This window comes from Stomoxys calcitrans, chromosome 1 (assembly GCF_963082655.1).
Source record: "Stomoxys calcitrans chromosome 1, idStoCalc2.1, whole genome shotgun sequence".
NCBI lineage: Eukaryota > Metazoa > Arthropoda > Insecta > Diptera > Muscidae > Stomoxys > Stomoxys calcitrans.
Window position 1 is genome coordinate 271,851,667 of NC_081552.1, and position 12,801 is coordinate 271,864,467.

Here is a 12,801-nt window from a genome sequence, read left to right on the forward strand (position 1 = left end):
GAATAAGCCAATGATGATCATTCAAGGTCTATGACAAGGATCGACTTTCACTTCTCGGTCTGACCACACAAATTCTTCTTTTTCTTTTTTTTTTTTTTTTTTTTTGTTTTGTCGATATACCTTCGACACTGTTCTAAAGGTTGGTACAGAAAAAAAAATTAACCTTCAAATTGCGTTTAAAAGGTAAAGATGTTTCTTTAGAGTTTTTCACAACTATTCCGATTTTTTTTTTTTTTTTTTTTTTTTTTTTTTTTTTGATATTATATTTTTCTTAATTTACTTAAAATAATCTTAGTTCCATTTTTATTTATTTTTTTTTTTTTTTTTTTTTTTTTTTTTTTTTATTATTATTTTCTTTTCCACACACACACAAACACTTACATAAGCCCGATCAGGAAGTTAGTGATGCTCGTTCTCCTTGTTGATTTCGTCATGTTGTGATTTGTTGTGTCCTCCTAGGTTCCAGTGGATAAAGGGTTGATACCCACTATCTCGTTGTTGGCTTGATGTGTGTTTTCGTGTTTCCTCCAAGGGACAACGAGATTGTCCACTGAACTGCCGACTGCGCCAGATAAGGATGGTGGAACCTCCGTGGTTAAAAAAAAAAAAATAACTCTTTGCAATTTGAAGTCTGAACAAAGAATAATTTTTATTTTTCATTTTAAATCTTAAAGAAAACTAAGTTACAATATAATAAATGATGATTAAAGTAAAAGCTAGATTTCTTGGAATTATACAATAAAAGTTACAAAACAATTTCTTATTAATTAGTTGGTGTTCTTATTGCTAACAATGATATTGGTTATATGAGACAAATATATTTATTGGTTATTCAGCGTTAATTATGACCTAAATCAATAGGTTAACGTTCTCGGTGGTTTTGGTGGAGATAATAAGGTGGGTGTCGTAACTGGTTTTGGTGGAGACAATAAGGTGGGTGTCGTAACTCGGGCGAGCTCGTTTAAGATTCGTAGACGATTTCCCCGTCGTGAGGAGGTTTTCCCTCAACACGACTCTTCTGGAACATTGTTCCGCGAATCTCCTATACGTTTTTTGCGTAAAAAAGTCGATCAATTATTAAAATGTTAACGATTTTGAAGTCGAATAGTCGAAAAGAAAGCTGCACAGAGATACAAGATATGCATTACTTATGTTGCTGCTAGGTAAGAATTGTTTACTTTATTCTCAATTACTACCATTCATTGCTCTTCCGTTTATTCTTATTGAGATAAATATATTTTTTAAATGAAATAGTTGTTTAGGTTAGGTTTAAGTGGCAGTCTGCCATCAGACTCACTTAGCCGTTATAGTCCATTGTGACACCACGGAAACAGGAGAAGGTAGATGCCTTCTAGTTCCTACCTATGAACCATCCAGATCCCCGAACAACTTGCAAATCTTCACACCCGCTAAATCAGACAAATTCTTAAAAAAAATGAGAACCTAAAGTGGAAGTCCTTCTGACTGCCAGTGCGGCACACACACAGCAGATGTACTATGGCCTCTTCTTCCTCTACGTCCTCACAGCTTCTGCAAAAGTCATTACTTGCTACCTTCAGTCTGTCAGCCTGTTTTTCGATCAGACAGTGACCTGCCATGACGGTCACAATGACTGAGACGGCCGTTCTAGCCAGCGACAGCAAAGCAGTAGACCTCTTCAAGTTTAGATTTGGCCACATAATTTTTCAATGTTCTGTGGCCGGCACCCAGAACAGGTGAGATTTGAACTATTCAGCCATCTTGTTGAGAGATTTGCGAAAGCCGAAGGTGGTTATTGAATTCAGAAACACGTTCTCCAACTTTACGTGTAGGTACCATGCTAACGTACCCTCAATTTTCCGTATTTTTGCTCTGAAACTTTTTTTATGGGTGTAGTATTCAATCGATTGTGGAAATTTTTTGCTTTTAAACTATAAATTGTTTGATGGATTATCTATTATTATAGAGATTCTGTGAATCAGAGTAAAAAGTCAAGCCCCTATGCTCTTTGGTTTGTTCTTGTTGCCATAAATATATTTTTGAAAGTTAATGGTTATTTAAACATTTAAACGGAATCCAAAGTTTGCTAATATCATCATATGGTTTAATCGATTTGATTAACTTCGGCAGATGCATTCAGATGGTTAATAAAAACTTGTGCCATAGTTTATGCATATTCAAGCAACATTTAAGGAACTACGCCATTCTAAGTGTAAAATGCATAAATAGTTCTATGTTTATAGAAGCTGAATTTGGCACTAATGTGTATTTTTTATCCATTAAGCGTTTACGTTCGAGGAAGGGCAGTATAAGAGTGTATCTCTTCATTGCCCCCGTATAGACTGGAGTACAGGTTTGAAATCTTTAACTCCTAAAAGTCCTATTTAATGTCCGATTTTGCTGAAATTTGGAAATATTTTTTACAATTTACTAATCCCAGTCCATATTTTAATATAGCTACCACATAGATCGATCTCCAAATTAAACACCTTAGGCGAATAAAATGCGAATTCGATATATTCGCATTTTGCAGGCCTTGATCCATATCGGTCCAACTTTACGTGTAGGTCCCATACTAACGTACCCCCAATTTTCGACTTTTTGGCTCTAAAACCAACATTTTTGTTCCAAATCGTTTAAAATTAGGCAAGCAAAATTTTCGCGACATGGCTAAAGTATAACCAAACCCATGGACGAATAGGCTTATATTTTACAATAGCTCCTATAAAATTTCACAACACTGTCTGCTTAATTTTAGTAGTTAATTTTGCTGATATTATAGCAGTAGTTCTGCAATTTCAGAGCAGCAGGCTGACTGCTGAAAAGTCTTTTGTTTTCTGAAAATAACTGCTGCTTAATTATGAAGGGCATGTTAGAAGAAAAAATAAAATACAAATGTGTTTCTCAATAATAATCAATAATCGCCACTGAATTTATACTTTTCATAATCTTTTTTGTCTAAAGTAACATGCAAACATAAAAAAGTATACAATTTCAGCAGATTTTCGTACTTAAAATAGCAGATTTTGTTTGCTGATTTAGCTGACCCATATGTTTTGCTAAATAACAATCCAAACAGCCAACGATCAACACGTCACAATACAAACACGAGTGTCCAACAAGAAAAACAAAAAAACGTACACTTTACAAATAAAAATACCCACAATTTATGAAAAAAGTCATAACAAAACATGCTGACTGTTTTGTAAAGGAGTTTATATGTTGCTATTGAAAAAGTGAATTTACATATTTTAAGAATCATGTATACCACTAACTAAGAAATTTTATATTAAACTTTCTCTAATAACGTGGTGAACTTCATACTGGCATGTCCTCAAAATGTATGGTAATAAGCTTCAGTACAAATTTACAAAAAAAAATCCATACAAAGATGTTTTCGGTATGTCACAGCCTACAAATAAGGATGTAATTCTCCCTTCCGCGAATTTTTTTGATATAGAATTTATGTTTTTTAAACTGATTATAAAGAAAAATTTTTAGGAAATTTCCATACCCACTTTAAGTATATGAATTAATTGCAATTTCTTTGAAAATAGTTTAGTTTCCCGTAGTTTAGCAAAATTTTATATATTAATTTTGGGTACATTTTTTTCTACATTATATGATGCCCTTTTTTCAGTGTATTTTATTTTCCATTGTATTTTATATTTTCTTTATATCTGTTTATTTATTTTTGTTCACTCTGCTCCTAACAACCCTTTCGTAAATTGAGCAGCACACATTTTCAGCTTTATTAGCAGATTGTTCTTGGAATATAGCAACACAATATCCGTAGTTAAGAGCCCGCTCTCAATCTCTGACTCAAAATGAGTTAATTTTTTAGGAAGAACTTATGATCCTAAGTCACCTCCTATCTTTTGACATTGTTCTTACACCTAGAAAAATAAATTTTCTGTTATCAGCAAATGCTGTCTGCCGATTCCAAATTACAAACTTTGAACCTTTGGAGGAAGCAATTTCAAATGTTTAACATCTACAGAATAGTTAAGGCATTTCATGTATATTAATGTAAACTTTTGGCAGTTTGGCGAAAATTTTTCGTTTATAAGCGTTAATATGATTTTAGTACATATTTTGTCTCCTGTAATTTGAAAACATAAAAAAATTGGGTAAAATGTATTCTGAAAACCCGTAAAATTTAAATATAAGACGTATAATAGAAGTTTTTAAAGTATTTTTGACATTTGTCTGCCATCTGAAAATAGCAGAAAAAGTTTGTTGTTTTAGCAAAAAAAAAACTGTTGCTGTCCCTTTTTCAGCATACTTGTTTGGTGTTTCTACTTTAAAATTTCTTGAAGTATAAGACTCAATTTCAATATAAGATTTTTCTTTACTTCTATTTGGCATGGCATTTTTCTTTGGAGAAAATTTTTGAGCTAAATTTTTTTCAAAGACAAAGTTTTATGTTTTTAAACAAATTTACAAGTAGTAATTATCACAAAATAGCACTAGAAATGAACCGTTAATATTGGAACATCTAAGTAACCGGTTATTTTGGCAAGTAACCGATTCATTAAGAACCCGAAAACAGCAATTTACGGCCATCGAAGGGTCGCAAATAGATGATTTGATGTGTGTGCAAACGCGATGACAAAACGAAAATGCCACCTATCCTTTGGTGATGGATAAAAAACTCATATCAATTATTAAATACCATGTTATTTACATACATATGTATCTACCCAACCATAGTTAGTCAATACTTTTCTTATATGCTCCGGATTTATTTGTGTTGAAGACAAAATGTATAGCACGAATTACGCCAGTCTAACCTTGTTTAGTACGTTGCTACCAAACCAATAGACTACCATACTGAGAGACAAGCGGACGGACTGGCCGACTGACAGTCAGGCACACTATTAGTTATCAGTGCGACAAAAATCACGACTCATACCCCGAGATGATGATAGTTGGCTATGTGTGATTGCTTTCAACTCGAACGCAAGCGATTGGCCAAGAGGAACATCGTATGAGTTCGTACGAACACAAAGAAAAGTGCACAAGTAAACATTTGGCTATTTTGCTTTTTGTTTTGCTATTCTTCAATGTGTTTCACATATCAGAAATACAAAAAACAATAAATAGTTTTGTTTTTGTTCACAACCGCCAAGTGTGTGTTTCCTTATATAAGATACATACCGAGTCATGTACTTCATTCAAATTCTTACGTATGCTTCGATACAGATAGTACGCCGCTCAAAGCGATCCATCAGATCAAATGTATGCGTACTGGTGTGGCCAACTTTTGTAATTTCTGTTGGATGTTGTGCTTTGTTTGCAACAAATTCAGCCCAACTTTTACAATTTCTGTTGGATGTTGTGCTTTGTTTGCACCAACTCCTACTCAAAGGGTCCGCAGTTCAAAATGAAAATTGTAAAGTTTTTGTAGAATGTGACAAGGCATTAATGGGGTAATTCCTTCCACCTTTACACCTTTTTAAGATCGCTCACAGTGCGACAATACTGTAGGGTGGTAAATAGCAGCATTATCAACCACAGCGGTACCGTTGTGCCCCCAAAATAGTATGGCATTGTCACTAAACGTTTTAAAAATTATTCAGTTTGTATTTAAATAACCGTGGCCTATCAGTCTATGACACTTAATGACCGAGTTCAAACTGCATCTGTCGTTCAGTGTTAGGCACGGCTACAAAAAGGTCAGTCGTTATTGGGCGAAATCTTGAATGGTAGGTAATAGGCACTATATATTCACTATACATATCCACTACCATAAGATTAAGGTTATTCTCACTGCATCATTCAGTGCATGTAAGAAGTTTGGCCCTTAATGGATTTTTCATATGTATTTTGCATACTCTTTCCTTTCCGTAAGACCTCTAATACCCCTCTCCAAATTGAATCTTGAACCCATGGAGACCAAATTCTTATTCAATTTGACCAAAATACCATATGTCACGGTATTCTGTAAAGCCTTTCAATATTTATGCCAAGCATGGCTAAAGAGTGAGAACAATCTTCCAGAGAAGTTGTGCACTCCGAAAAATTTTTAAGCAAAAAATAGGGCACCAGCATTTTTTTCAGCTGTTTTCAGATGGTAAAACTTAAGAAAAACTAAAAGAATCGTTATTAATTCAAAAACGTTTAAATCTTGTCGTAACTTTTAATGTTAGAAGCATTTAACTTAAAATGTTCTCTAATTTTTCATAATTTGCTAACAACCACCACTGTGTCTGCCAGGTGGATTTAAAGCCTTGCAGTTTCTCCTCCATACTACTACTACAGAATTAGAAGGAATGGGTGTATTATCTGAAAATTTCTAAGAAGGTGGACAGTTTTGCAATTGATAACCGATCACAGCTATTTCTTGAAACTATTTACGAACAAAAGTCGGACAAAGGCTTACTTTTGATACACTTCGCCCAAGTGATTATAAGTTTATCTATATTTTTGAAATATACTATTATATGGGAGTTTCATCAAAATATTGATTCATTCGGACTAACTAAAGTCGGACAAAGGCTTACTTTTGATACACTTCGCCAAAGTGATTATAAGTTTATCTATATTTTTGAAATATACTCTTATATGGGAGTTTCATCAAAATATTGATTCATTCGGCATGGGTTTGAACATTCTTTTGCCATGCTGAGAAATTTTCGAGTTCCAAATGTATAGAAAAAAGTTCATCTTTCGAATCAACAGATAAAACGTTGTGGACTTACTTCCAATTTTTCGCCGTTTAGACCACTGTGCGCCGTGCTTTCCTTTTCTGCCAAATTTCGAAAACGATAGAGTTCTCCCCGTTGAAAGCGGAAAAAGATGAAAATGCCAAACAACCTGAAAATAGTGACTACGAATAACAGGTCTTTAATTGGGTCGTTAAAAAATTGTATGTGGCCCGTACCCTTCAAATGCTTATCATCATGTGATTTCACACATACACACACATGTATGTGCCCGGTTGTGAGAGTAAATTTAAAATTTTGTTTAGTATCTTCAGTCTATAGATTAGTAATAAAAACAAAAACAATGATATCTATTCAAAGAGTATTAATTTTTCGGTTTCCATCATTCTCATTCGTCATCGGTGTGCTCAGCTCAGCGACACAGCAGGAGGTGTTGGAGACTGTTTGGGGAAACGGTGTGTTGTTCTCAAAGTATACTGAGTATACTGTTTCTTATTCGAAATACATGTGTATGTGTTATGTGTCTGTTGGCGACGCCGGCACACAAACATACATAATTGCGATCTACTGCATTCGATCGTCCCAATTTAGTACCAAATTGGAGACTTGCAGACGGCATTTCAATAGACTCAAGTCGATGTATAGCTTTTGTCAACGTTGAAAACTTCTGGACAACCGAGAAGACAAAGATAAATAACATCAAGCCCTGGGATAGCTTAAACCAAAATTTTCATGATTTCAAGAACGAGTGTAAATGTTACCATTATTTATGCACTTACATGTATGTTGTATGTATACCTATACCTTTATACAATGGTCTCATTATCTGCTCCTTAAGGATATGTTCAAGAACCTTAGAAAGAACTGGACGAATTGAGATCGGCCTTAAGTCCTCCGGACTGTGAATAACAGTTGATTTAAGTATTGGCACCACACACGTTCCAAAAAAAATTTATTATTTGTGTTAACATCACCAATATAATCCAGTATGATATCACTAAAGCCACCCGAACTGTGGATAACGCGCCAAACCCCTTAGAATCCAAATTGCCAAAACGCTTGGGATAATGCTTACATCTTTCCTTACGTATAACGGATTTAGCCTATATTCTGTATTTTACTGACGGAAAGCCGTGAATGATAAGTCTCTAAGGGATTGGGCATCTACAAAGCTACGAAATCTTCGCCCAACAACAGAACAAACGACAATAGAGTATCAAAGAGCGCAGCAATACTCGTACTTAAATCGTTAGCGTCAGAATTATAGAAGAAGGAAGAACCATCGAAGGTAGACAAGCATTATAATAAACCGTCCCAGTCAATGTTTTCATAGTCACGAAACTCTATTAACTCGTCACATGCAGTAAGATCAAAATCAAACGAACAAAGAATCAGTGCATGGTGAGAAATTGATGGACACTGAAACTATTAGGACGTAACGTCACTGAGCTATAACCAACCAGCATAAAATCGATCAGAGATGTCGTCCCATCAGCAACACTGTAGTGCGATGGCCTGGAATTGTGCACAATAGACAAATCAAGTCTTGTACATAAAAGATCACAACAAGGAAGATCTTGATACATTGATCAAATCACAATTAAAATCGCCATCAACAATAACTTTGGAAAAATTCAAAAGCAGGTTGTGGTGCAGTTCCTCAAAAGATGCAAGATCTCCAGCTGGAGCTAAATAAACTACACCAAACAAGTTGTGGTGCAGTTCCTCAAAAGATGCAAGATCTCCAACTGGAGGTAAATAGACTACTCCAAACAGGACCCTAGTATCCCCTGAACACAACTCAAGGAAGAGAGATTAGCATTTGCCCAAGGCAGTACCTCGAAAAACTACCTTATGTTCGATTGAATTGGAAACATAAATTCCTACTCCACCGCCCCGCATATTTTCGCAATCGTAAAATTTGTACCCCGGAATACTAACAGCTTTACTAGAAACAACTGGTTTAGCCAGGTTTCAGAAATAGGAAAAACATCAATTTTGGAATCGGATAGCATCGATTTCAGGTCATCAAGTTTTACAGATAATAATACCCTGACAGTTGAGTTGACCCACATAAAATTTGCCATTAGATGAACTTAAAAAAGACTTAATATTTGCACAATTGCTAACCACAGGACCCATATTCATATCAAAAGACACCAAAAATTTCTAAAATTAGCAAGGAACCTAACAATGAAACTTATTTAAAAACATTAAAAACTATAACTTGTAAAAATAACACCGCTTATCATTATTATTATGAGATCAAGAATAATACTTTTTTCATTATAAAAAAAAAACAATAAAAAAAGTTTTTTTGATCCATCTTGTTTTGCTCAAAATACTTCAAATTTATACATTCTTGAGTTTATATTTACCTTAGACACATTTATTTGTCCAAAAACAAATTAAATAGCGATAACCATTAGATCAAAAAAGGCTTTTTATTCGCTCTACATTCGATTGCATGTGTCATTTGTGTTTCCTTGTTTGATGTCACAATAAAAATTTAAGATCAAACAAGGAAACACAAAGCTTACATGCAATCGAAAAAAGCCTTTTTTGATCTAATGGTTAACGCCAGGATTCACTAATAGAAGGTTAGGTCACATGCAAAAACACAAAGTGGATAGGCCCCATAAACATCATTAAGGATGTCAAATCTGACGATTGAAAATGTCATCATATAGGAGAAAACGTAAACAAAGAATGAATGTAAAAAGAGAACAAGTTGACATCCTCAATGCCAAGTACTGCCAAATATTAAAAAAAAGTATATCGGCTGATCGCTTGGCTTAACCTTATTCAGTGAATCCTGCTTTTAGCCATAAGCATCGAAAGAGCGTTTGTTTTTGTCACACATTTTTCATGTCTATATTTTTATACCCACCACCGAAGGACGGTGGGTATAAATATATACTATAAAGTATATATATTCTTGATCAGCGTAAAAATCTAAGACGATCTAGCCATGTCCGTCCGTCTGTCTGTTGAAATCACTCTACAGTCTAGAGATATTGAGCTAAAACTTTGCACAGATTCTTTTTTGTCCATAAGCAGGTTAAGTTCGATGACGGGCTATATCGGACTATATCTGGATATAGCCCCCATATAGACCGATCCGCCGATTTCGGGTCTTAGGCCCATAAAAGCCACATTTATTATCCGATTTTGCTGAAATTTGGGACAGTGAGCTGTGTAAGGCCCTTCCAGACATCCTTCTTCAATTTTGCCCAGATCGGTCCAGATTTGGATATATTGGGTTGCCCAAAAAGTAATTGCGGATTCTTTAAAAGAAAGTAAATGCATTTTTAATAAAACTTAGAATGAACTTTAATCAAATATACTTTTTTACACTTTTTTTTTTAAAGCAAGCTAAAAGTAAGAGCTGATAAGTGACAGAAGAAAGAATGCAATTACAGAGTCACGAGCTGTGAAAATATTTGTCAACGCCGACTATATGAAAAATCCGCAATTACTTTTTGGGCAACCCAATAGATACCATATAGACCGATCTCTCGATTTAAGGTTTTGGGTCCATAAAAGGCGCATTTATTGTCCGATTTTGCCAAAATTTGGGACAGTGAGTTGTGTAAGGCCCTTCATCATCCTTCTTCAATTTGGCCCAGATCGGTCCAGGTTTGGATATAGCTGCAATAACCACCGATCTCTCGTTTTAAGGTCGGTTCAGATTCGAATATAGCTGCCATAAACTGTTCTCTCGATTTAAGGTTTTGGGTCCATAAAAGGCGCATTTATTGTCCGATGTCGCCGAAATTTGGAACAGTGAGTTATGTTAAGCCCCTCGACATACTACTGCAATATGGCACAGATCGGTTCAGATTTGGATATAGCTGCCACATAGACCGACATCTCGATTTAAAGTCTTGGCGTCATAAAAGGCGCATTTATGAAATGAAATTTGACACAGTGACTTATGTACGGCTTTTCGACATCCCATATCGTATATGGTTCAGATCGGTTTATTTTTAGATATAGCTACTAAAAATACCAATAATTTGTTATACACAATTGAACAATGACTTGTACTTATTAGTATTTGGTCCAAATCGGAACATATTGGATATAGCTGCTATGGGGCATAAAGTATGCATTTTTCACCGAATTTTGACGAAAGGTGATTTACATATATATACCCGAGGTGGAGGGTACCCAAAGTTCAGCCCGGCCGAACTTAACGCCTTTTTACTTGTTTTATATGGAGTTTGACGGTTATTCACGTGAAACGACGAACAAAGTACCAACCCTTATCTCATAAACTAAATATTAGTTTGTCTTTCGTAAGACGGCTGGGATACGTAGAATAGTCACTACGCCTTTTAGTCCCAGTATGGCAGTGTAGTGATAACTACTGAAAGTTCTGGCAAACTTGAACTTTATATCAAACCTCCCTGCCAGTCCACGTCCCCATAATGCTAACCATGCCCCTTTCACCTGTTTTACTTATCGATTACCACAAATGAATGTTCTTACTTACATTAAATGCTCATTGCGAATGCGAAGCGAAGAAATTCATATTTTCTTTCCCCATTTGGATGATTTCAATTTATTGTATGTCGCATGCCTTGGAAATTTGAATGTTCCTTCCATCGAAGCGATCCATTGAACAGAAACTCGTTTCATACACGCCGGGCTCTGAGTGGATGATGGCTGCAAGTTCAGCATTTCCTTTGAAGTTTAGCACCTTGCATGTCTGCAGCATATGCTGCGTGCTGCATCGTTGCGATGGCTACCTGCTTGAACGTCTGTACCAGAAATTCGGGCGAAAAACAATCAGACAAATTAGCAGCTGCCGAAATTCAGCATTGTTCCGTACAATATGCGCATGCGTGCATATGTATGTGCGCATGTGCATATATACGCATGTATTAATTTGTTTGTTTGTTTGTCCCGTCCCTCAAGTGGCAGTGACCTGATGTTTTCGTTTCCAATGAAAATGAAACTGCGTTGCAACGCTCTTGCATCTGCACAACGTTGTAGATGGCTGTGGAATATGCCAGTGCTATTAGCGCGTGGCATTGTCTGTCTACTGGGGAAACGCAGAATAGTTTGACATGTCATATTAGCTTTTCATTGGAAAGGTTCCTTTTGTGTTTAGGACCTATGCACAAGATTTAACTCTATTTTCTCAATTTGCTTATTTTGTTTCTCAAATGCTAGACTTTCTATTTGTCTTTCTTCCAATCGACATTACGTTAACAGACTTTTGCAACTTTTGTTTCGTTTTAGAAAAAATGATGAAATGAATGTCCCACCAGGCTCCTCAAGGGCTCCAGCCTTAGGGGGCCAAATATCACCACCTGGTAATTATACAACGACGGTGCCAGACAATCATCAACATCATCAGCAACAGCAGCAGCAGCAGCAATTCCAACAGCAGCAGCAATTCCAACAGCAGCAACAATTTTACCAACAACAGCAGCAACAGAATTTCCATCAACCCCATCTCCACCACCCGCCACAGCATCAGCATTATATAAATCATCATAGTAATTCATATTCAGGAAATGCCTCATATCTAGGCGAATCGGATAGTTTGCGCTCGTTGAACAACACATTTGGGCCGAACTCGGAGTTCACCTCATCGACGGGCCACAGCCCTGGCGGAGGGCTCCACACGAATATAGATCGCCTTTCATTTCCCGCCAACCAGCAAAGGGACAGTATTAGTAGTTCTGGCAATATAAATGGAGTAGTTAGTCCTGCTTTAGTTTCACCCGCATCATCCAATTCAGGCAATACGCTGCCTGGCAATTACAATAATATGGTAGCAGCCACAAGTGCTCAACAAGCCAACATGGATGCAATGAGTGGTTACAGTCAGGTGAGTAACGTGTTGCATGTAAATTCTATATTGCACACACTTTTTGTTGTTGCTTTTTTCAAAAAGAAGTAAAAACGTGTTAAATTCGACCGGGCCGAATCTTGAGAGAATCTTTAGTATTTGAGAGAAAAATTCTTCGCAAAATATACATGGGCCAGTTTGCGTTAATGGAGAATATGGGCATCGCATGAACCACGAGCTGTATGACGACGATAGCACGGTTACACGTATCAAAATACAACGGCTGCGTTGGCTAGGCCATGTTGTCAGAATGGATGAAGAAGCTCCAGCAAAGAAGTCTTTTGAAGG

General features: G+C 36.1%; 1 protein-coding gene and 1 long non-coding RNA gene across 6 annotated transcripts in view; one reads left to right on the forward strand and one right to left on the reverse strand.

The window, feature by feature from the left end:
• Nucleotides 1-12,801, forward strand: part of LOC106089717 (zinc finger MIZ domain-containing protein 2) — an 82,359-nt gene that overhangs the window by 37,474 nt on the left and 32,084 nt on the right. For all 3 annotated transcript variants that reach the window (XM_059360820.1, XM_059360822.1, XM_059360821.1), the window contains exon 2: nucleotides 11,898-12,492. In XM_059360820.1, the coding sequence (XP_059216803.1) occupies nucleotides 11,898-12,492 (595 nt within the window). The remainder of the gene's footprint in view (nucleotides 1-11,897; nucleotides 12,493-12,801) is intronic.
• LOC106089719 (uncharacterized) overlaps nucleotides 1-12,801 on the reverse strand; it is a 51,448-nt gene that overhangs the window by 29,304 nt on the left and 9,343 nt on the right. Inside the window, exon 1 of one of the 3 annotated variants that reach the window (XR_009396554.1) lies at nucleotides 6,684-6,810. The exons of the other annotated variants lie outside the window; for them this stretch is intronic. This is a non-coding gene — a long non-coding RNA (uncharacterized LOC106089719). Of the gene's footprint in view, nucleotides 1-6,683; nucleotides 6,811-12,801 lie in introns of those variants that run through there. 3 annotated transcript variants of the gene reach the window in all.